This window comes from Schistocerca nitens, chromosome 3 (assembly GCF_023898315.1).
Source record: "Schistocerca nitens isolate TAMUIC-IGC-003100 chromosome 3, iqSchNite1.1, whole genome shotgun sequence".
Taxonomy (NCBI): Eukaryota; Metazoa; Arthropoda; class Insecta; order Orthoptera; family Acrididae; genus Schistocerca; species Schistocerca nitens.
The window spans coordinates 633,492,882-633,516,358 of record NC_064616.1 but is presented as its reverse complement, the minus strand read 5'-3'; the positions used below and the strand labels follow the sequence as shown (position 1 = coordinate 633,516,358).

The following is a 23,477-nucleotide window of genomic DNA, read 5'->3' as shown; positions in this document are numbered from 1 at the left end:
TAATATTGTTTGAGATATGCACTTCTTTCATCTTGCTGGCTTCTTTTATCTTTGACAAAGCCTCTTCAAGTTTCTCTATGTATCTCAATCACACAGGCTTGTAACAATGGTTGACTGTTACCTAGGGAAGAAAGCTACTGTTCCTAGCTACTATAGTGTTGACATAAGTTTTAAATCTGTTGTGTACATAGTTCTGCATAGTCAGCGTGTACACAACTTTCCCACTAGAGCGCGCCCCGCTAAGCACAACAGCGCAGGCACAGCGCTCGTCTGTCTCCGCACTACGAGATGGCGCTGTCTTAGAGACGGACCATATTCTACTTCTGCCGATTCACGTATTAATATGTAACGCAACCAATGAGACGCTGCTAACGTAGAACCTTTTCTCCTCACGGATCACACTCGCGCAGTGATTCCTGAACGCTCGAGGTATTATAACGAGTGTACAGACCTCCGATTAGTCAGTCTGCATTTGTCTGTACCAGTCTATTGTCAAGTTTCAGTCTGCGCCTAATAAGATTACCATATTCCTGTACATAGCCATGAAGATAAATGAATAGACACTTTGTCAAGTATCAGAGATATGTGAGAACAAGATTAACGTACCAAGACCAAAGGAACTTCAGATTGTCAGTTGTAAACAGCATCCAGAATCAAGTTACGTAATATCTATGATCTTTATTATTTTAATAAATGTGTGTGAAAATTAATCAAGTTCTGTTTAAAGTTGGTCACCGTCAATCTGCTACTCTAAGCGTGCAAGTGGCATTTCTATCCTCTGACCTAACGGCAGAAGATAAACACGCCACAATAAGACCATGAGACATATTGCTGACACTCGCCTACTTCGTTAGAGCGACAAGTCAAATAATCTGATGGTGTGTGTACCGAAGGTCTTACAGTACGCACACCACAAAATCCATTTAAAACATGTCTCAGCATGTTATACTGAGAGTTCTAAATATCACAGTGCATAAAGGAAAAATCTGATTTATTGTAATACTAGTTTATTTTTATTGGTGAGACATGGAATCTGACACCTTAGGATGAGTGTTTATACAAAGTTAACAAATATTTCTTATGTACAGAAATTGGTAATTTGTCAGTGATGTTCCATCTGTTAACTGCTTGGTGATTCAGACAACTATGAGAATATATGTTTTTGATAAACATTATTCAAAATACACTGAAAAGTGGTTTGAGAGATTTGTTGCAGATTAAATGCAGTAGCAAGCTCATAATATCATAAAATGTATTAACCGGCTTCTAATCAACAAAGAAGCAAGGAATCATTTGTAATAATAAACATTATTTTTCTTTCCCCTTTATTAATTAAGTGCAAGTCACTGACGCGATACATGTTCCCTCTGTGAAGAGTACTGCAACTCTCATAACAGTACTAGAGTTTCCAGTTAGAATATCTGATTACAATATGAAAAGATGATTTAAGATATATCATGCTGTCATACCAAAGACATCAGTAAAAGACAGAATAAAAGCTTCAGTCGTAAAAGGATGGTGAATGAATCAACTTTGTGATTTTAAAAGGAATGATCTGAGCATTTGTGATAAGAAATTTAAGAAAACTGTAGAAGTTGAAGTCTTCCAGTAAAATGAACTATATGGCTGGGAGCTTTCTTGTGTGTGTGTGTGTGTGTGTGTGTGTGTGTGAGAGAGAGAGAGAGAGAGAGAGAGAGAGAGAGAGAGAGAGAGAGATAACCCTATCCACAATCCTTGGCAGGCCCATCGGTACCAAATAACCATGTCATCCTCCAGCAAAGTCATCAATGGATGAGTTACTGCTCTTCTGGCTCTTGTCAGGTATTTTAACCTGGAGTTGATACTACTCACAAGGGGAGGCCGCCAATTGTGAAATTCAGATTCGATTCATACTGCGCATAATAAAAGCTCATGGCCAGAGGTGTAATGTGGCAAAGCACCAAGATGCACTTCTCAGCCGTTGTCGAGAAAATCGACAGTTAAAAGAAACCGCTGCGGTGAAATACTCTCTACGACTAATAATTTTCTACAGCGTCGTGGCGCAGCGGTAAGCGCTCGGGTTAGTAATCCAAAGGTCGCCGGATCGAATCTCGCGCCATGCAATTTTTTTATTATTAGTTTTTTGTAATTCATATATGAATTGCTTATGCATGTTGGTGAAGGCGGATCGCTCTCCAATTGTACCGCCTCCATTTTTCCGTTTGTTTAACTGCTCTCACGTCCGCACTAATTTTCGACGATGTTATAAGTTGCGCTAGGGACCGCATCTACCTTCTTTCGAAGTTAGCAGGCAACTACGCTGTTATGCGGCGGCTCGTTTCGGCCCTTTCAACATCTGTCCTTCAAGTGTAACGAGCGAGTAACGGAGTTTATATTTCATACCTGCCACAGCAAATTTGTGTTCGTGGGGTCTCTATTCTAATTCGAACGTTTGACTTACGCTATACGTATTCATTTCGGAATATCGTTTCTACGTTTTCCGTTAACTATACATGGTTAACATTATGAAGACAATTAATAACATTTATGAAATACAACTTTGTTTGCAGAAAACATAATGATGTTCGAAGTCGCCAGTTTTTCCACGACAAACGACTTTCAACAACTTATTATATGCATAATTGTTGCAACTGATTTCCGGGAATATATATATATATATATCTCTGTGTGTGTGTGTGTGTGTGTGTGTGTGTGTGTGTGTGTACACATTTGAATTACAAAAAGCAAAGCAAATACTAAAAAAATTAAAGGTTGCATGGCGCGAGATTCGATCCAGCGACCTTCGGATTACGAACCCGAGCGCTTACCGCTGCGCTACGACGCTGTAGAATATTATTAATCGTAGAGAGTATTTCACCGCAACGGTTTCTTTTAACTGTCGATTTTCTCGACAACGGCTGAGAAGTGCATCTTGGTGCTTTGCCACATTACACCTCTGGCCATGAGCTTTTATTATGCGCAGTATGAATCAAATCTGAATTTCACAATTGGCGGCCTCCCCTTGTCAGCCAAGTAGCTCATCAATTGACATCCCACAAAGGAAAAATCCTTGGTAATAAAAGGAGTAGGACCCAGGTTCTCTGCATGGCACTCAGCAATGCTGACTGCTCAGCTAGGGAAGCATACACCATAATGTATACCGTGAGTTAATAACAACAAGCTGAGTCGAGATGACAAACCTACAACTCTACACTATGTCATTTATGTAATGAAAAATATAAGAGCAGAAGTAGGAATACAGCAGATACTGTCTGCCTGAAAATTTTACAAAATTCACTTAATTACTGCTGGTCCCAAACAGCTTCTTTGTAGTGGCATAATGTGCTCAAAGACTGATAAAATAGGATACAATCGATAACCACTAGATTTATCTAGAACAACCTGATCAATTTTAAATCTTAAAAGTTTATCACAAGGCCAAAACAGCACAGAAACAGTATAACTAATCACCCTCCACAAAAGCTCAAATTACTGTTATCTACATGTATTGGTTGAACAGCCATAGCCTCATTGATCATCAGTATAAGTTGATGTCACTATCTGTTACTCAAAGTGTGTTTTTTTCGTATGTGAATTAATGCAGTAAATAAAAACAACAGCATCATAAAATTCTGAAAATCCAGTGTTTTAAAATCATGTGTATATATTTGGGAAAAGTAAAAAATTGCAGACAATAAAGTCATGAAAAGTGATGAGCAAACAGATTGACGCTACCTGACATGTACAAAGTTGTAAACATAAAAATGAATGTATCAAAGAAATTTATTAAGGTGAAGGAAAAAACTCTGCATTCCTTCAGAAAATTAGCAAAGAAATGGGTTACAAGCATTACTTGGAACACACGAAAAGTACCATGACTATCTTCAAAACAATATGATCCTGGAGCTAAATGCCACAAACTCTGTTTAGTATGTGCAGAAGGTGTGAAAACACTGTTAATAAACACAGTAGGCACCAGTACTTCACAGGCTGACAATGGCTCAGTAACAACTGGGAACAGGATCCTGTGAGAGGAACGAAATCTTCATGTGAATTGGTCTATGGGAAGCAGAGAATCTGAACCCAAGTATATACGCACATGGCAGTATACTTGGCACACAACTGGTGTGGGTGCACACGACAGCACTTGGCACAATTTACAATTTGCAATGCGAGGTCCGTGGCAGTTCAACTCTGCATGACCACCAACCTGCTATGCTTACCGTTGCTCTGAAGTAAACACTTTTGTCAATGAGTCTGCCCATACAACATAATATATGCGCCCTCCATGGCAGGTTTCAACTACTCCACTGTCCTACCAACACTAGCTCATCTGCCTTCAACATGATGTCCACTAGGTGGTTGCTAAAGCCTGTACGCCCCAACCCCCCACCCCTCCCCCTTGGGAAAAATTCTGGGGATGCCAATGACCACAATATATGATCAGAGCTGTTTGAATAATTCATGCATCCCTATAGGATATTCATCTTAAGTATTAACGCAGTGCTGCTTGCCAATCTGTGTCTGTATTGCAGACTGGAGTGCCATTACAACATGTTTTTAGAGATTTCAAAGCCTCAATATTTGTCGAAGTGATTTTTCAATACATATTTATTTAAGATGCAAAGGAATTACCAACATTGGCTGCAAGTAGGCATTGATATAAATCAATGGGGAAAGTACGAAATTTGTGCCGAACTGTGATTCGAACCCATGCCTCCTGCTTACTAGGAAGATGCTGTGATGACTAAGCCATCTGCACACAGTGGTCACTGCAACTGTACAGACTACCCAAGCACACATCCTGTCAGACCAAATCCTCAACTGATCTACACACTTCTAATTACACACCACTAATGTAGTGCCCTTGCCCATTGCTCTCATTATTTGTGGTATTTCGCCTATTCCCATAAGAGTTCAAGCCCGGTGTGTATCCGCACTGGAGAGATCATTGGTCGCCCTCGCCTGAATTATATATGTGTTATGTTTGTTCTTTCAGACATTTCCAAAAGAACAGACATCACATATAGACATTTATTTGCATTTTAAATGGATCATAATTGTGACCTCTTGCTACGATGTGGCATGAGTCCCTTTTAATTCAGAAATTATACTTTCGAAGAGAAGGTGGAGGAGGAGGAGGAGGAGGAGGAGGAGGAGGGGGATGATTCACATCCAATACCCCATGAGCATGTGCCATGTGACAGGTGTTGCACAAAGTTTTGAATTCCTACAAGGTCTATATATTGTGGATACAAATTCATCTGAATGCAAAATTCAATTTTTTTCTTATTCACAGTTACATACTAACCTTTCGCAAGTGTTCTTCTGCAAGATGCATTATTTTCTGTGGTGCACCTGCACATTTAATTGGTGTTGATGGCTGAGTAAAAATCATATTACCTCCTTTGAATACCTTTAATTCTTCAAAGGTCTTTTGCACATACACAGGAGAATAAATAGTGCACACCCCACTTCCCTTGCAGTCAAGAGCATCTTTCAGTCCTTCAATCTACAAAACCAAAAGAAAAAATTCAATACATATTTCAAGGGTGAAACCAAATCATAAATGTAATAAATCTTGAATGACATCCTGTATATTACCTATGAAATGGAATACTATTGTGAATCAGTAAAACATTTTCTGGAACCCATTGATGCTTGTATAGCTATTTCTTACAAGAGCAACTGCAACATCCCTCTGCTTCATGGGCTACATAGTATTCCGATAATGTTTGGGCTTTTTTCAGTGCTTTGCTAATGTTTCATAGTGTCTAAAATTATTAACAGTTTAGCTATACATTGATTATTACTGTAATGCTGTTACTCCCACAAATATCACAAATTCAGTAGAAAAAAACTAAAAACAAAGTTAAGATTAATAATATTTTAATTAGTGTGTTGGTGGCTAGAGCCCTGAAACATAACAAGTTAATATTGATGAATTAACGTCTTATTCCATAGTAAAACTTTCATGACTGTTAACCTTCATGCCAGAGTGTCACTACGAGACCATAATTGTAAGCCAAGCTCTGTTTTCATAGCCCACAGACTGGAAAATATGGAAAAAAAGGAAGCAAGCTTAAAGCTCCATTTTCCAGCAGCAATTAAGTCATTAGAGTTAGTGCACAAGATCACCCATTGTGGTCAGTCTTTTTATGGAAAATTTCAAGGAAAGAGCAATCCAGTCAGCAGAGTTGAATCCAATATGCTTTTGGTGATATATGGATGACACCTTTGTCATCTGGCCCCTTCGCACTGCGTCACTAGATTCATTTTTGCAACACCTAAATTCTCCTCATTCAAACATCAAGTTCATGATTGAGATGGAGGAAAATGCTGAATTACCGTTCCTTGACATGTTGGTGCAGAGAAAAGAGGATGGTCACACTGTGTACCATAAACTTACACACACACACTTAGGATGTTGGTTCACACAGCACGAGCCATATCGAATTCTAACAGCTTGTCTGATGAGCTACGCCACCTCTGTACCATATTTTTAGAGAATGGATATTCTGAATAGGAAATTCATCGTCCCTTATTTCCGGCACAGGTTAGAGAAAATGACAAGCTAGAAAAAAGTGATAAACAAAGGGGAAAGGTCTTTTTGCCATATGTTGGTGGAGTTTCTTCGAAAATAGGGAGATTATTGGAGAAACAAAGTTAAATGCGTCTTTTGTCCACCAACGAAACTCGGAGCTCTTTTAGGCTCAGTAAAAGATGATCTTTGTGTAAGAAGGCTTGGTGTCTATGAGGCTCCTTGTAACTGCAGGATGTCATGCATTGGATAAACCTGTTCCAACATAGAGGATAGGTGTGTCGAACATCAATGACACCCATGTCTGGACCAGCCAGAGAAATCTGCAGTGGCTGAGCATTGCCTCAGTACAAGACACTGTATGGAATACAAAAACACTGAAATTCTGTCGTCATCATCTTTGTACTGGGACAGCATTATTAAAGAAGCAGTAGAAGTTCACAGCTTGACAGACACATGGGATACCAACTTAGTACAGCACGGGATCCAGCGCTGGCCATGTTAAAATCACAGTGAACATAAAAAAAACTGTGGGTCATATGAGGGATGCTGACACATTTATCATCGAGCGACAGGTGGTGTAGTTGTCCCTCTCACTATCAGTCTGCATATCTGTGCTATTGGTCTCCAAAATTTGATGTGTTCATGGCTGCACAGTTTCTTCTCTGATTGTCATAAATAGGAGGCTTCGGTCACAGCCTGAGCAGCATGTTCGTCACACCTGAAGATGTGGGTCAGTTGCACTGATGAAATATTGTGGAATTTTTGACGACAGCATCTGACGTCTCACCTGAGAACCATATTTACAACAAGGAACAACACTTTTCACAAAAGTGGTAGGTGAGAAGTCGGGCAAACAGTGGATCGAATTATGAAGTGTGCTGAGATAACTCAACTGGTAGAGGACTATCCCTGAAAAGTAGAGCTTGGGATTAATTTTCTAGCCTGTCTTTCAATTCTCACTGGCACAACGGTTTAAAATATGATAACAATTGTGTTTTTTGGGTTACAAGTTCATAATTCAAAAAACTGTTTGTCAGTAAATTCCCTAAGTAGTGAACAATGAAACATTCCATTTCTATAATTCTGTTCTAGTGTCTACCCACCTTGTCATAATTTGGCCTTATGCCAACTGCTACCACCATGAAATCATAAGATATTTCATCTCCTTGTGCAGTACGCACACAATCTTTGTCAGGATGAAATGACTCAACACTGTCTTGGACCCATGTTACATTTTTAGGAACTGCTTCATTCATAGGTCTTACACACTGCTTGAAATTTTTCAGGCCGCCTCCAATGAGAGTGAACATGGGTTGGTAATAATGCTCCTGCAACAAACATCAACATTTGATCACCTGAATGAGAACAGTTAGCAGCACTGATGATGATAAGTACAGGGATTCAAATAGTAAAACATTCTCTGTAAGTCTTCATGTGTCCCTAAAACAATTTTCCTATATACAGTATCACCTTTTAAATTTGTGAAAAGAATGGTAAGGTTGTCATTTTGTATGCATGTAAAAAAAAGGGGGGGGGGGAATGGGTTTGATTCTTGGCACTGCAAGGGATTTTTCCTCGGTGGAAGGACTGAAGCAGGGTGCATGAAAATCCCAACTGAGATGTAGTGGCTCCAAGACAGCATCAGCAGCAGATGCCATGGTGGTTGGTCGGCCCCGACTGACTCATCTGTGTCAAAATATGGAGCTTTGCTTTGCAGAAATAGGACACACAATATCAACTACCATATACTTGTTAAGATGATATGCTAAGTGTACAATTGATAGTTCTACTTTACTATGGTAATAATGCTCTTCAAAAATGATAACTTGGACAGCTGAAATTAAGTGGATTCGACAAGTACAATAATTCGCTTATGTGGTTTACCTGAAACCTGTTCATAAACCACTTTACCAGTCAGTCATACATTTACAAAGATAAATCAACATTACTGAGTTACTTAATATATTATTTTATTAACTCTCACTTTTATCCATTCATTCTCCCATGAATGCAAAACTTTTCTGAGCATCAAGGAAACTACAAGCACTACAATGAAGTGATATACTGGAGTGTCTCCTTCAGTTCCTTGAAGCTATTATATTTCTGAGTTCAGTTTCCCGTCCCCCTGTGGCTGTTTTGGATGAGTACCGACTCTTGTGGGCTAATAACTTCACAGAATACGTATCGTGCTCACAGAAAGCATAGCAAACTTTCATAACAAATGTCTTACAAAATCCCATGCTTTTACAGCTCCCTGAAACTTGCAGTAAATTCATTAGTACACAAACTCTCCCAGTCAGACCTCAAAATGTTTTGGTCTGCCTTTACCTTAGTCTCCACCTCTCAATGAATAAAGATATGCCAGGAATGACACATGGTTTGGATTCCACATAAAACTGTAAGTCCCCTTTCCCTGTTGGATTATTGGGGCAGATAAGGGGCATGCAAGTCACCAAAGTGGTGTCCAATTGAGAGGCTTGCACCAGATGGCTGAAGAGCCCTCTCAAGGGCATTCCAGCCAATCATACCATATTATTATTATTATTATTATTATTATTATTATTATTATTATTAGTTCCCCTAAGCTGGTAACTATCCTGCCAAATGTGGTCTCTTTCAGAATTTTCAGTTAACTAAATCTTATATGATAAAAGTACACAAGTAAAAATTTAAATGCAAGTAACTTCTGCTGTTCCTGTTCTCATACTAATTGAAAATGAAAGCGATTATGAAAATATTTTTCATCATTTCTTTGGGTGAAGTTTATGGTCATATCTTTCCTGTCAAGCACACACCAGCAGGCTTTTCATATCTGGATTCAAACAGTTGATTTACTTATGTTCAAGATGATTAAATGACAACACACTGAAGTGAGGGTACCACTCCAGTTTCCAGCATTATCTGAAGACAACTAGGCCTTCACCACCATCTGTAACCTCTTAGGAAAGATGTAAAGAAGGAAGATTAGGGTTTAATGTACTGTTGACAATGGCGTTATTAGAGATGGAACACAAACTCTGATTGTTTCAAGGAGGACTGGTTGGTTTAGTGACCAAAAGGACCCAACTACCCGGTCATCTCTCCTAGGAACAGGCAACTCAACAAAACTACACAGCAAAGAAGGGCCTAGTGCATGACACCCAAGAAAAGAAAACCCCAATGTCTACTGAAGGCCAACAAAGCCTAGAGAAAGGAACAAGGAAGAAGAAAAGGGGGGGAAAGGAAGAAAGGCAGGTGAGGTGCCCCATCTAGGGAGCAGCTGGAGGTCCTCAAAGACAGAAAGCGTTATGGGGGACATACACCAGCCCCTTACCAGAGGCACCCCACTTTACAATACCCAGAACAGACTAGTGACATGGACTGGGTGAGAGAAACAGAGGAAGAGCGTCAAGTCAGACAGAACACATGAAAATGGGAAAGAAAAGCAAAAGAATAGGTAGGGCAAGGGAAAGGCCAGACCACCAAGCCCAGCCAGCCACTGCTTGGTCGACGCAGAGGAGGCAACAGGGCGTCCTGCCAATCCCTCAATGGGCTGACAAGTTTGAGTTTCCCTCCTTTAGAGAAAGAGTGATAAAAATGCTCTTCATGAATAAACCATAAAACCAGGTGAGCTGCTGAGACATTGTCTGCTAACACCGAGGATAGTGAGTCAGGAAGATTAAGAGTCAACCACAGGACAGCTAGGTTAGGACAGTCCAGTAAAATGTGGACCACCATCAAAGGGGCACAACAAGAACAGTGGGGCAGATCCACGCAATGGAGGAGATGACCATGAGTCAGCCAAGTACGGTCAACAGAGTTGGCAAACAATGATGGAGTCCTTGCAAGAGGCCTACATGAAGGACTTTCACAAATTTGTGGTCTCCTTTATTTATCGTTGTTTGTTCAGTGAAGTCAGAATATGCCATTCCAAATCTTCAGAACTTGAAGGCATAATACTGATCAAAGGTATGGTTCCAGAATAGCAAACTCAAGAGGGAGTTTGCCAGTAGGCAATTTGGCCAGCCTGTCCGTGAGTTCATTCCCTGGGATCCCAACATGACCCCGGGTCCAGACAGACCACTGACTGTCCGCATTGTTTGAAGGCAAAAACGGAATCCTGAATAGTCAGGATTAAGGGATGGCATGGGTAGCACTGGTCAAGATCTTGTTAACTGCTCAAAGAGTCACTGCATATGAGGGAGGACTCACCAGTGCAGGAACAGATATGCTAAAAAGCATGAGAGATGGCTACCAATGCTGAAGTGAAAACACAGCAGCCATTCAGCAAGGAGCAGAATTCATTAAATCCCGCATGAATGTAAGCAAAGCCAGTGTGACCAGCAACAATTGGGCCATCAGTGTAGACTACTTCTGAATCCTGAAATGTTTGGAGAATAGAGAAGAATTGGCAATGGAAGGCTTCAGGCTGAGCTGACTCATTCGGACCTTCTTTTCTTTTTTGGGGGGGTTTAAGGGAGCTCAACTACTGAGGTCATTAGTGCCCAGTCACAATTGTTAGAGCACATAGAATCTAGTAAAACTCAAGGGGGGGGGGGGGGGGGGGGACACACACCAGAAAGTTCTTACAAAGATGCAGATAAAATAAGTGAAGGAGATAGATGTCTTTGGACAAGCCAGTCAAAGTAATGAAACGAAGAACACGAGCAGCTGCTCGAGCGTCATCAGCTAAAATATCCTGTAAAGTAGATGGCAGAGACAGGACAACACGAGATTGACTAAAACGGGGACACGACAATAAAACATGGCGCACTGTTAATGCATGACCACAAGGGCACTGCGGGGCTGGGTCACCGGAGAGCAGGTAGCGGTGGCTAAACCGGCAATGCCCAATCCGCAACCTGGTCAGAAGGACCTCTTCTCGCCGAGATGGTCGGGAGGAGGTTGTCCAAGCAGTTGGGAACGGTTTTACTGCCCGGAGCTTGTTTCCTTGAAGTGATGACCAAGTATCCCACCACAAAGACACAAGCCTCTTACAAACAACCCCACTAATGTCAGATGACGGGACACAATGGGATGCTGGCCGAGGCAGGACTGCAGCCTTGGCTGCAGCATCAGCAGCCTCATTCCCAGGCACTCCTACATGGCCGGGAACCCACAGAAAGCTGACAGGAGAGTCATCAGCAGCAGAAGAATGGAGGGACTGCTGGATCCGTTGCACCAAGGGATGGACCGGATTGGAGCTCCAAGGCTCTGAAGAGCACTGAGTGAATCAGAGCAGAGTACATACAATGAATGGCGGTGGCAGCGGGCATACTGAACGGCCTGATGGAGAGCAAAAAGCTCGGCCGTAAAGCTGGAACACTGGTCGAGGAGCCGGTATTTAAAGGTGCTCTCACCCTCTCTGAAGGTGGTAGGGAGGGCAAAATCCAATTGTCGAAGCAGGCAACGGAAGCGGACTCCAGGGGTCAGCAGGGCAGACACATACAACCCATAAGGCGGTCGAGAGAATCGGCGAAGAAGGACTGATAAGAGGGAAGGTTGCGCATTGACAACAGCCGGCAGGCATACCGACAAAGCAGTACGTCGCGCCGGTAGGTCAATGGTAATTCGGCAGCTTCAGCATAAAGACTCTCGACGGGACTAGTGTAGAATGCTCCGGTCGCAAGACGTAACCCACAATGGTGGATGGAGTTGAGACGGCATAAGAGGGATGGCCGAGCAGATGAGTAGACGAGGCTCCCATAATCCAGCTTTGATCGGACTATGGACCGATACAAGCGAAGCAGGACAGTGCGATCCGCTCCCCAAGATGAACCACTAAGAACTCTGAGGACATTAAGGGAATGTGTACAACGGGCAGCTTGTGCTTGGAGGTGGCAAACGCCCCCCATCGGTCCGAGAACAGACTAAATAGCGGGGGAAGTACTTCGCCCCAAGCCGGCGGGCCTGTCCTTCCTCCCTGTGAGTGGCCAAGGGGGAAAGGGCAGGAGGACCAGAACCAGAGACAGTACCTTTCTTTTTAAAAGACTCTGCCGCAGAGCGACCCGATACATGTTGACGTTTCATCTGTGAAACATCCGCCCCGATACCACCCACTCCGACCAGGGGCTCTCCCCACAGGCGCCACCCAGCCTCAGCAAGGGCCACCTGGCAGGATGACCGTTGCCTGGAGTCCTGATGCCCCAAGGAGACGGGCATCTACTCCTTGGCCGACGTGGGGAGGGTGCAGTTCAGGTATCGGCAGTACGATCCCTGTGTTGTCAGGGGGCTACAACCTAGAGGGTACATGAGAACCCCACCACAATGGGCTGGCTACCGTGCTGGATTTCGGGTGCCATGGAAAGTCCATCATGATCGTAGGTGCAGATGGGGACGCACTATGGGCGTAACTTGTGCAACCCATCAGGCGTTTAGGCCCAATTTGAGGAATAGTGGGTGTGGTTACAAAGCCGTTACAATGCTGAGTGCCAAGGTGTTAGTGCACTGAGGACCAGTGGTACACCACGTAAGGCGTCCTTCCCCAAAAGGCTCATACTTCTGTAGAATTTTGAAAAATCGAGGTCAAACCCCAAGGGGGACCATCACATGGAAGACCGAAACGGTTGAAACTCCTTTTAGTCGCCTCTTACGACAGGCAGGAATACCTCGGGCCTATTCTTACCCCGGACCCGCAGGGGGGGTCATTTGGACCTTGTGATAGGTCAAGACAGAGCCGTAGATGAGGGATGCAACATGGAGGTGTATACGAGTGTGCCTGGAGAAGAGGCGGTAGAGGGGAAAGGTGGAGTTCTGAGAAAAGGGACCAGATGTGGATGGCAATCGTAGCCCCGGACCTGGACCGCCATTGCGTAAGGTGGATCTCTGTATCTGGAAAGAGGAGATGGTAGTTCAGGTGCTCTGGGGAGTAGCACATGCACGACACATAAGCAATCAACTATTGTTGGCGCATAGCCCACAATGGTGGGAACCCCTGCCTCTGCTAGGAGGCTGATCACAGGAATAGTCTGAAAGGCAGCACAAGTTGCAACTAGTACCCCACAATTGTGTACTGGGTCCAACATCTGTAATATCCAAGGTGATGCCAAGTCCTATGAGAGACACTCTTAACACAGACAGGACTGGACCAATGGCTTGTAGAGCCATAGCAGCGTAGAGTGGCCCTTGCCCCAATCGGTGTTGCTGAGGCATCAAAGAGCACTGAGATGCGACCACATATCTGCTTTAGTTGACCAAGATGGGGAAACTGTGTCAACCTGGCATCAATGCCCAGTCCCAAAAAATGAGAGTGCACCACATTGAGGGACTGGCCATTAAGGTATAGGTTGGGATGGAGATGGACTGTGCGATGACAACGGAAATGCGTAACAAAGGTCTTGGCAGCCGATAACTGGAAGCCATGTGAGGGATACCAAGATTGTGCTCTGTTTATTGTTCCCTGCAGTCTGTGTTCAGCAACACCCATCATGAATGAACAAAAACAAATGCAAAAGTCATCAGCATATTAAGAGGGAGACAACTTAGGTCCCACAGCTGCTGCTGCTGCCAGACCACCGATAGACACCAAAAGAGAGGGACACTCAAAACAGAACTCTGTGGAACACCATTCTACTGCAGATCGAGGTGCTACTGGAGGTGTCAACGTGTACCTGAAAAGTGCGACATGAAATAAAGTTCCGGATAAAAATCCAGAGCGGGCCACCGAGGCCCCACTCATGTAAGGTGGTGAGGATGTGGTGATGCCATGTGGTATTTATGCAGATTGAAGAAGATTGCAACAAGGTCTTGACGACAGGCAAAAGTCATTCGGACGGCATACTGGGTGGCCTTGGTGAAAACCACCCTGTGTTGAAGAGAACAGGTCCCGGGATTTGAGGACCCAATACAGCCTTTGATTCCCATTGCATTCAAGTAACTTGCAAAGAACATTGGTTAAACTGATCAGCCAGGCAGTTTACCCTACTTCAAAACTGGAATAATGACACTTTCTCGCCATTGGGAAGGGAATTGCCCCTCGCTTAAGAGAAAGTTAAAAAGGGCAAGTTGTGGGATTGGTTAGCCACCAATAGATGTTTAAGCATTTTATTGTGCACCCAGTCCAGTTCTGGAGCCGTATCGGGACAGAGATCAAGGGTGCTGATGAATTTCCCATTTGCTAAATGGACCATTACAAGGCTCCAGGTGACAGGAAATAGAAGACACAGGGAATCGCTCCAGACAGTGTTTGAGAAGATGCAATGCAGGTTGATAGTGGACTGATGCTAAGGCCTGGGTGAACTGCCAAGCAAAATGCTCAGCGATAGAGTCCGGGGTGTTGAGGATAACACCATTCAGTGAAATTCTTGGAGCACCTTTAGGATGACAGTGGCCAGAAACGTGCCTAATCTTTGTCCATACGCGTGAAGAGGGAGTGTGCGGCCTTATGGTGGCAACATTTCATTCCCAACAAATCCTTTTCTGATGTTTAAGAAGATAGTGGACACAGACATGAAACTGTTTGAAGGCCAGGAAGTGGTTGTAAGATGGATGCCATTTGTAGCACAGGTGGGCACAATGGTGGTCTTTAATAGCCACAGCAATTTCTGGGGTCCACTTTCTCCGGAAGGTTATCCCCCTGAAAAGCCTGGATGAAAGTGCTGGTATCAACACGATTGTCCTTAGGACCTCTCTGGGCTCACTAGACAAAATGAATGCCCCACCGTGCCAGTTGAGTCCTGAGTTCATCATCAGATTGAATGAGGTGGTCCCTGTGGAAAATAATACCCTGTGTCATATTAAAGGACTGGTGAGGATTAATGCTCTCCACGATGTCATTTCTCTTAAGAGCTCACAGGCACAAAGCGAAGCTGATTGACTGGCAGAAGAGGTTTTACTCAGAAGGGAACCAGATTGCATATTACTAGGGGAGTCAACTTAACTATTCTTATCTTCAATGTGTTCTACAAATAAAGAGCAGTTTAGTAGTGGTGAAAGTTTCCCCATCTGTCTTGGAACAAACCAAGTACGAGGCAAGGGTTTTCGCCCAAGCCAGTGTTCTTGGCCCTCCTCCCAGGGGGTGGCCATCGAGGGGAAGGCTGAGGAAGCAAAAACAGGACGTGGTACCACCCACTCCAATCAGTGACTCACCCCGTGGGTGCTACCCAGCTGCAGAAAGGGCTGCCTGGCATGGTAATTGTTGCCAGGACTCCCGGTGCCCCAAAACGATGAGCAACAATCTTAGGCATACAGAAGTCCGTGACAGCTCAGACATCAGAAGTGTGATCCCTGTGTTGTTAGGGAACTCAGCCAGATGAGTGCATAACAGCCCCGCCACATGCACTGGCTACTGTGCTGGTGAACTTCCTGTTTTTTTTTTTTGTTGGGGTTTAAGGGCGCTCAACTACTGAGGTTATTAGCGCCCAGTCACAATTGTTAGAGCACATAGAATCTAGTAAAACTCAAAGGGAGGGGGGGGGGGGGGACACCAGAAAGTCCTTACAAAGATGCAGATAAAATAAGTAAAAGAGTTAGATGTCTTTGGACAAGCCGTCAAAGTTATAAAACGAAGAACACGAGCAGCTGCTCGAGCGTCATCAGCTAAAATATCCAGTAAAGTAGATGGCAGGGACAGAACAACACGAGATTGACTAAAGCGGGGACACGACAAGAAAACATGGCGCACTGTTAACGCTTGACCACAAGGGCACTGCGGGGCTGAGTCACCGGAGAACAGGTAGCAGTGGCTAAACCGGCAATGCCCAATCCGCAACCTGGTCAGAAGGACCTCTTCTCGCCGAAATGGTCGGGAGGAGGTTGTCCAAGCAGTTGGGAACGGTTTTACTGCCCGGAGCTTGTTTCCTTGAAGGGATGACCAAGTATCCCACCACAACGACACAAGCCTCTTACAAACAACCCCACTAACGTCAGATGACGGGACACAATGGGAGGCTGGCCGAGGCAGGAGGACTGCAGCCTTGGCTGCAGCATCAGCAGCCTCATTCCCAGGCACTCCTACATGGCCGGGAACCCACAGAAAGCTGACAGGGGAGCCATCATCAGCGAAAGAATGGAGGGACTGCTGGATCCGTTGCACCAAGGGATGGACCGGATTGGAGCTCCAAGGCTCTGAAGAGCACTGAGTGAATCAGAGCAGAGTACATACGATGAATGGTGGTGGCGGCAGGCATACTGAACGGCCTGATGGAGAGCAAAAAGCTCGGCCGTAAAGCTGGAACATTGGTCAAGGAGCCGGTATTTAAAGGTGACGGCCCTGACGACAAAGGCACAGCCGACACCATCGTCAGTTTTGGAGCCATCAGTGTAAATAAAGGTGTGACTGGCAAGTCGCGCACAAAGTTCGACAAACCGTGAGCAATACACTGCAGCCAGAGTACCCTCCTACGGGAGCGAGCTGAGGTCGAGATAAATACGAACTGGAGCCTGGAGCCAAGGTGGTGTCGGGCTCTCACCTTCTCTGAAGGTGGTAGGGAGGGCAAAATCCAATTGTCAAAGCAGGCGACGGAAGCAGACTCCAGGGGTCAGCAGGGCAGACAGATGCAACCCGTACTGACGGTCGAGAGAATCAGCGAAGAAGGACTGATAAGAAGGGTGGTCGGGCATTGACAACAGCCGGCAGGCATACCGACACAGCAGTACGTCGCGCCAGTAGGTCAATGGTAATTCGGCAGCTTCAGCATAAAGACTCTCGATGGGACTAGTGTAGAAGGCTCCGGTCGCAAGACGTAATCCCCGATGGTGGATGGAATTGAGAGGGCGTAAGAGGGATGGCCGAGCAGATGAGTAGACGAAGCAACCATAATCCAGCTTCGATCGGACTATGGACCGATACAAGCGAAGCAGGACAGTGCGATCCGCTCCCCAAGATGAGCCACTAGGAACTCTGAGGACATTAAGGGAACGTGTACAACGGGCCGCCAAATAAGAGACGTGCGGAGACCAACAAAGTTTTCTGTCCAGTGTGAGCCCTAGAAACTTAGTTGTTTCCACGAATGGGAGAACAACGGGACCGAGATGTAAGGATGGCGGAAGCAACGCTTTATATCGCCAAAAGTTGATGCAAACCGTCTTCTCTTCAGAGAACCGGGAGCCATTTGCCACACTCCATGAGTATAGGCTGTCTAGACAACGCTGAAGGCAGCCCTCCAGGAGGCATGTTCTCTGGGCACTGCAATAGATCGCGAAGTCATCGACAAAAAGAGAGCCTGAGACATTAGGTGGAATGCAATCCATAATTGGATTGATCGCTATAGCAAAAAGGGCTACGCTCAAGACGGAGCCCTGAGGCACGCCGTTCTCCTGGAGGAAGACGTCAGACAATACGGAACCCACATGTACCCTAAACTTTCGATCTGTTAAAAAGGAATCAATAAAAAGGGGCAGGCGACCGCGTAGACCCCACCTGTGCATAGTGCGGAGGATACCTCCTCTCCAACAGGTATCATAAGCCTTCTCCAAATCGAAGAACACGGCTACCGTTTGGCGCTTTCGCAAAAAGTTGTTCATGATGAATGTCGACAAGGTCACAAGGTGGTCAACAGCGGAGCGGCGGCGACGAAAGCCGCATTGAACATTGGTAAGTAGCCGTCGAGATTCAAGAATCCAAACTAATCAAGCGTTAACCATGCGCTCCATCACCTTACAGACACAGCTTGTAAGAGAAATGGGGCGGTAACTAGAAGGAAGGTGTCTATCCTTCCCGGGTTTGGGTATAGGAACAACGACGGCGTCACGCCAACGCATGGGGACTTGACCTTCGGTCCAGATGAGATTGTAGGTACGAAGAAGGAAGCTTTTGCCTGCCGGAGAAAGGTGTGCCAGCATCTGAACGTGAATGGCATCTGGCCCCGGAGCAGAGGACCGGGACAGTGCAAGCGCACGTTCGAGTTCCCGCATAGTAAAGGGGGCATTGTAAGTTTCCAGATTCAGCGAGTGGAAGGAAGGTCGCCGAGCCTCTTCTGCCTCTTTCCTGGGAAGGAATGCAGGGTGGTAATGGGCGGAGCTGGAAACCTCCATGAAAAAAGCGGCCGAAGACGTTGGAGACAGCCACAGGATCAACAAGGACCTCATTACCTGAGGTCAGGCCAGGTACCAAGGAGTGGGCCTTAATGCCCGACAGCCGGCGCAGGCCACCCCAAACGACAGAAGAGGGACTAAAACTGTTAAAGGAGCTGGTGAAAGAGGCCCAACAAGCTTTTTTGCTGTCTTTGATGATTCTACAGCATTGCGCTCGGAGTCGTTTGTATCCAATACAATTCGTCAACGTAGGATGGCGGCAAAAGGTGCGTAAAGCACGTCGTCGAGCACGGATAGCGTCTCTACAAGCCTCATTCCACCAGGGGACGGAAATGCGACGTGAAGAAGAGGTAGTATGAGGAATGGAACGTTCGGCAGCATTGATGATAACAGCCATGAGGTATTCGACCTGACTGTCACAACTGTGAAAATCGTGGTCCGGAAAGGTCGCCAGGGAGGAGTAAAGTCCCCAGTCAGCTTTCGGTATGTTCCAGCTCAAAGGACGTGGGGATGGGGTGTGGTGCAGGAGACGAACGACACAGGGGAAGTGGTCGCTCGAATAGGTGTCAGAAAGGACATACCACTCGAACCGACGGGCAAGAGTGGTAGAACAGATCGAAAGGTCCAAGTGGGAGTAGGTATGAGTAGAGTCCGAGAGGAAAGTCGGGGCACCAGTATTGAGGCAGACAAGATTGAGATGGTTGAAGACATCCACCAAAACGGAGCCTCTTTGACAGGATGCAGGAGAGCCCCAAAGGGGATGATGGGCATTGAAGTCGCCAAACAATAAAAACAGCTGAGGAAGCTGAACAATCAGGTGCATCAGGTCAGCCCGACTAACTGCGGATGACGATGGAGTGTAGACAGTACAAACTGAAAAAGTAAAGGCAGAAAGAGTAATACGGACAGCTACTGCTTGGAGTGGGGTGGTCAATGGGATGGGATAGTAATAGACATCGTCCCGAACGATCAACATGACCCCACCAAGAGCTGGAATACTGTCCACAGGGGTGAGGTCATGCCGTTCCAAGGTATAGTGGGTAAAGGCAATATGGTCAGGTGGGCGCAACTTGGTTTCCTGGAGACCAAGGATGAGCGGACAGTGCAGGCGGAGGAGCAGTTGTAATTCCTCCCGATTAGATTGAATACCTCTTATGTTCCAATGTAACAAGGCCATCGCTAGTCAGAAAAAAGGGGGAATGAGACGGGGGAAGAGCTGGTCACCTTGACGGCCACGGAGGGCCAGGTTTCGAGTGAACAACGCTAGAACTGGCGGGAGGTGGATCCTGTTCCATCGAGTCATCGCCAGCTGCGGCCGCTGTCCCAGGTTGCGTAGGAGGGGCAGCATCATTTGCCGACGAGAGGCCAGCTGAGCGCCTGGCAGCAGAGCGTCCCGGCGAAACTGAGGACGGCCGGGAGCAGCGACTCACGGATGGAGCGTCAGACGAAACGCGCCTCGGTGGAGAGGGGGATAGATACTTCTTCTTGGAGGCCTTCTTGGAAGTCCAAGGAGGCACAGGGATGGTGGGCTGGACCCGGAGACGGTCCTTACGCGCGGGGTCCGTTTTGGAACGCCGGACCTCGGAAGCCGGGGTCCGGAATGTTTCCCCGATGGACGCCTGAGAATAGGATCGCTTCTCAGGCGGTGGGGGGGGGGGGGGGGGAAGGAGGAGGAAGGGTGGCCCCTGGGGCAGAGGGGGCGGGGGCCGCGGGGGAGGAGGATTTGGAAGGGAGGGATTTGGGAGGCGGAGGCATAGACCCCGGATGGGGGGAGGAGGTGGAGGGGGGACAGGATAGGGGTGAGGATACTGTGGAAGGAGTGGACACAACTGAGGCAAACGAAGTGGTCAACGGCACGGGATGGAGGCGGTCATACTTCTTCCTGGCCTCAGAATAAGAGAGCCGATCCAAAGTTTTGAGTTCTTGTATATTCTTCTCCTTCTGATATGCGGGGCAGTCTGAGGATCTAGGCGAGTGGATGCCAGGACAATTAACGCACCGAGGTGGTGGGGTGCATGTATGTTCCTCACGAAGAGGACGTCCACAATCGCCACAAAGGGGCTCAGCCTCACACCGTGACGACATGTGCCCAAAGCGCAAGCACCGAAAACAGCGCATAGGAGGCGGGACGTAAGGTCGCACGTCGCACCGGTAGCACATCACCTTTACCTTCTCCAGGAGAACGTCCCCCTCGAAGGCGAGGATAAAGGCCCCAGTGTCGATGCGACGATCTTTGGGGCCGCGCTGGACTCGCCGGACGAAATGCACGCCTCGGCGCTCCAGGTTGGTCCTGAGCTCCTCATCAGATTGCAGCAGGAGGTCCCGATGAAAAATAACCCCCTGCATCCTATTTAGTGCCAGATTCGGGACAATGGACACTGGGACGTCCCCTAGGCGGTCGCACGCCTGGAGCACCGCCGACTGTGTGGCGGAGGTGGTCTTTATAAGAACGGACCCCGAACGCATCTTACTGAGAGCCTCGATTTCCCCGAAGATGTCCTCAATGTGCTGAACAAAGAACATGGGTTTGGAGGTGGCGAACGTCCCCCCATCGGTTCAAGAACAGACCAAATAGCGGGGGAAGTACTTCGCCCCAAGCCGGCGGGCCTGTCCCTCCTCCCAGGGAGTAGCCAAGGGGGAAAGGGCAGGAGAACCAGAACTAGAAACAGTACCTTTCCTTTTGAAAGACTCGGCCGCAGAGCGACCTGATACGTGTTGACGTTTCATCTGCGAAACGTCCGCCCCGATACCACCCACTCCGACCAGGGGCTCTCCCCACGGGCGCCACCCAGCCTCAGCAAGGGCCACCTGGCAGGATGACCTTTGCCGGGAGTCCTGATGCCCCAAGGAGACGGGCATCTACTCCTTGGCCGACGTGGGGAGGGTGCAGCTCAGGTATCGGCAGTACGATCCCTGTGTTGTCAGGGGGCTACAACCTAGAGGGTACATGACGACCCCACCACAACAGGCTGGCTACCGTGCTGGATTTCTGGTGCCATGGAAAGTCCATCATGGTCGTAGGTGCAGATGGGGACGCACTATGGGCGTAACTTGTGCAACCCATCAGGCGTTTAGACCCAATTTGAGGAATAGTGGGTATGGTTACAACGCCGGTACAATGCTGAGTGCCAAAGTCTTAGTGCACTGAGGACCAGTGGTACACCACGTAAGGCGTCCTTCCCCAAAAGGCTCGTACTTCTGTAGAATTTTGAAAAATGCAGGTCAAACCCCAAGGGGGACCATCACATGGAAGGCCGAAACGGTTGAAACTCCTTTTAGTCGCCTCTTACGACAGGCAGGAATACCTCGGGCCTATTCTTACCCCGGATCCGCAGGGGGGGCAGTGACTACAGTTTGTATGGTCTCCAGTAGCTTGCCATATTACCACTGTTCAGTAAATAAAAAAGGGTCAGTTCAGACAAAGAGGAAGTCACTAAATGTTGAGAACCAATTACCATTTTGATCTAAATCTTTATACAGATAAGTGTCAATAAATATCTGCTGCTGTCTGAAACAATTCTCCATCGACCTGAGTTATAATAATAATAATAATAATAATAATAATAATAATAATAATAATAATGGCATGTGACAAGGGCCTCCCGTCGGGTGCAAGTATTTCGATTTGACGCCACTTCGGCAACTTGTGCGTCGATGGGGATGAAATGATGATGATTAGGACAACACAATGCCCAGTCCCTGAGGGGAGAAAATCTCCGACCCAGCCGAGAATTGAACTCGGGCCCTTAGGATTGACAGTCCGTCGCGCTGACCACTCAGCTACCGGGGACAGACAAAAAGTGTTAATAATAGTGTTCCTGTGCTTGGTCTAAACTATTAGTGCATTCCAACACTACCTTAATCAAAACCCTGCTAGCTCTCCAAAGTTACACTATGCAGAACTTTTTATACTTTCAAAAGGTATGCAGATGTTACCTACTTTGGCAGCATCAAGCAGTACAACACTATGTTTTGGCAGTAATCTGCCAAACATGGCAGCTGTTGCACAGCCCGCTGATCCTGCACCCACCACCAAGAGTTTACAACTGAAACACACATATAAACTTGTGTTGTATTTATCTTGTTTATGTGAAAATAACTGATCAGTAACACTAAACAGACATGATTTACATGTTAAGTTCCAAATTTTATTCATTGAATAATACACTGGTTTCCACTAGGTTAATTAAACAAATATCACACTAATATTTTGGCAAAAAGGTGAATTGAAAATAATGAAAAATAGCTAAAGAGTATTAGACATCACATCACATCAATAAAACGTTGAAAACACAGTCCAAAATAAAAATTTGTGTTTTGACATAAAATGTCTTTGAAATGTATGAAACTTGCATGCCATTTTGGTGTAGCACGAGTACCAGACATTGTTATTACCCTGAGCAGAAATACAGTAGATAAAATGATGTATGCTGATTGTGCTGATAAACTCCATAGGAAGTGAAAGGTACTTATCCCACAAATCCACTTGGCACACAGCAAGAACCTAGGCAAAAGGGCTGCAAGCAATAGCATGCCTCCCAAGAGCACCTCAAATAATTTTAGTTTTTCTGCACTGTCTGGATAATATTTGTGACATCCCACCCTGATGTGGAACATGTCAGTAAGGTCACAAATATCATACATTTTGTATGTGAAAACATGGCTACATGCTGGCCATTTACATAACTGGATTTTTTGTTTGAATCTTAATCTAGAACAAACTTTAATAAATGTGAATCCTTGAAGCTATTTCTGTTCTTAGTGTTATACTTATGAATGCTGTTATTATTTTTCAAATAATGCCTAATTGTTCATAAGGCCAGTTGTTAGTGCACCTAATTTTTTTAAACAGCTGCCTACATGAAGCATGAGAACAGACACCAGATATTATCATTATTGCTATGTAATACTTGGATACATGCCATGGCACCAGGCCGCAGGCACTCGTACTTTGGATATTCACCAACAGCATCTGCGTGGGCCAGCCACATGACTTGTACAC

At 45.9% G+C, this 23,477-nt stretch overlaps 1 protein-coding gene across 1 annotated transcript in view; it reads right to left on the bottom strand.

Annotated features, from left to right (window-relative positions):
• The window catches only part of LOC126248582 (sulfide:quinone oxidoreductase, mitochondrial), an 87,223-nt gene that overhangs the window by 37,317 nt on the left and 26,429 nt on the right, over positions 1-23,477 (bottom strand). The window contains exons 2-4 of the mRNA XM_049949689.1: positions 22,416-22,521; positions 7,627-7,851; positions 5,291-5,491 (exon numbers count right to left, since the gene is read on the bottom strand). Coding sequence (XP_049805646.1) covers positions 5,291-5,491; positions 7,627-7,851; positions 22,416-22,521 — 532 coding nt within the window. The remainder of the gene's footprint in view (positions 1-5,290; positions 5,492-7,626; positions 7,852-22,415; positions 22,522-23,477) is intronic.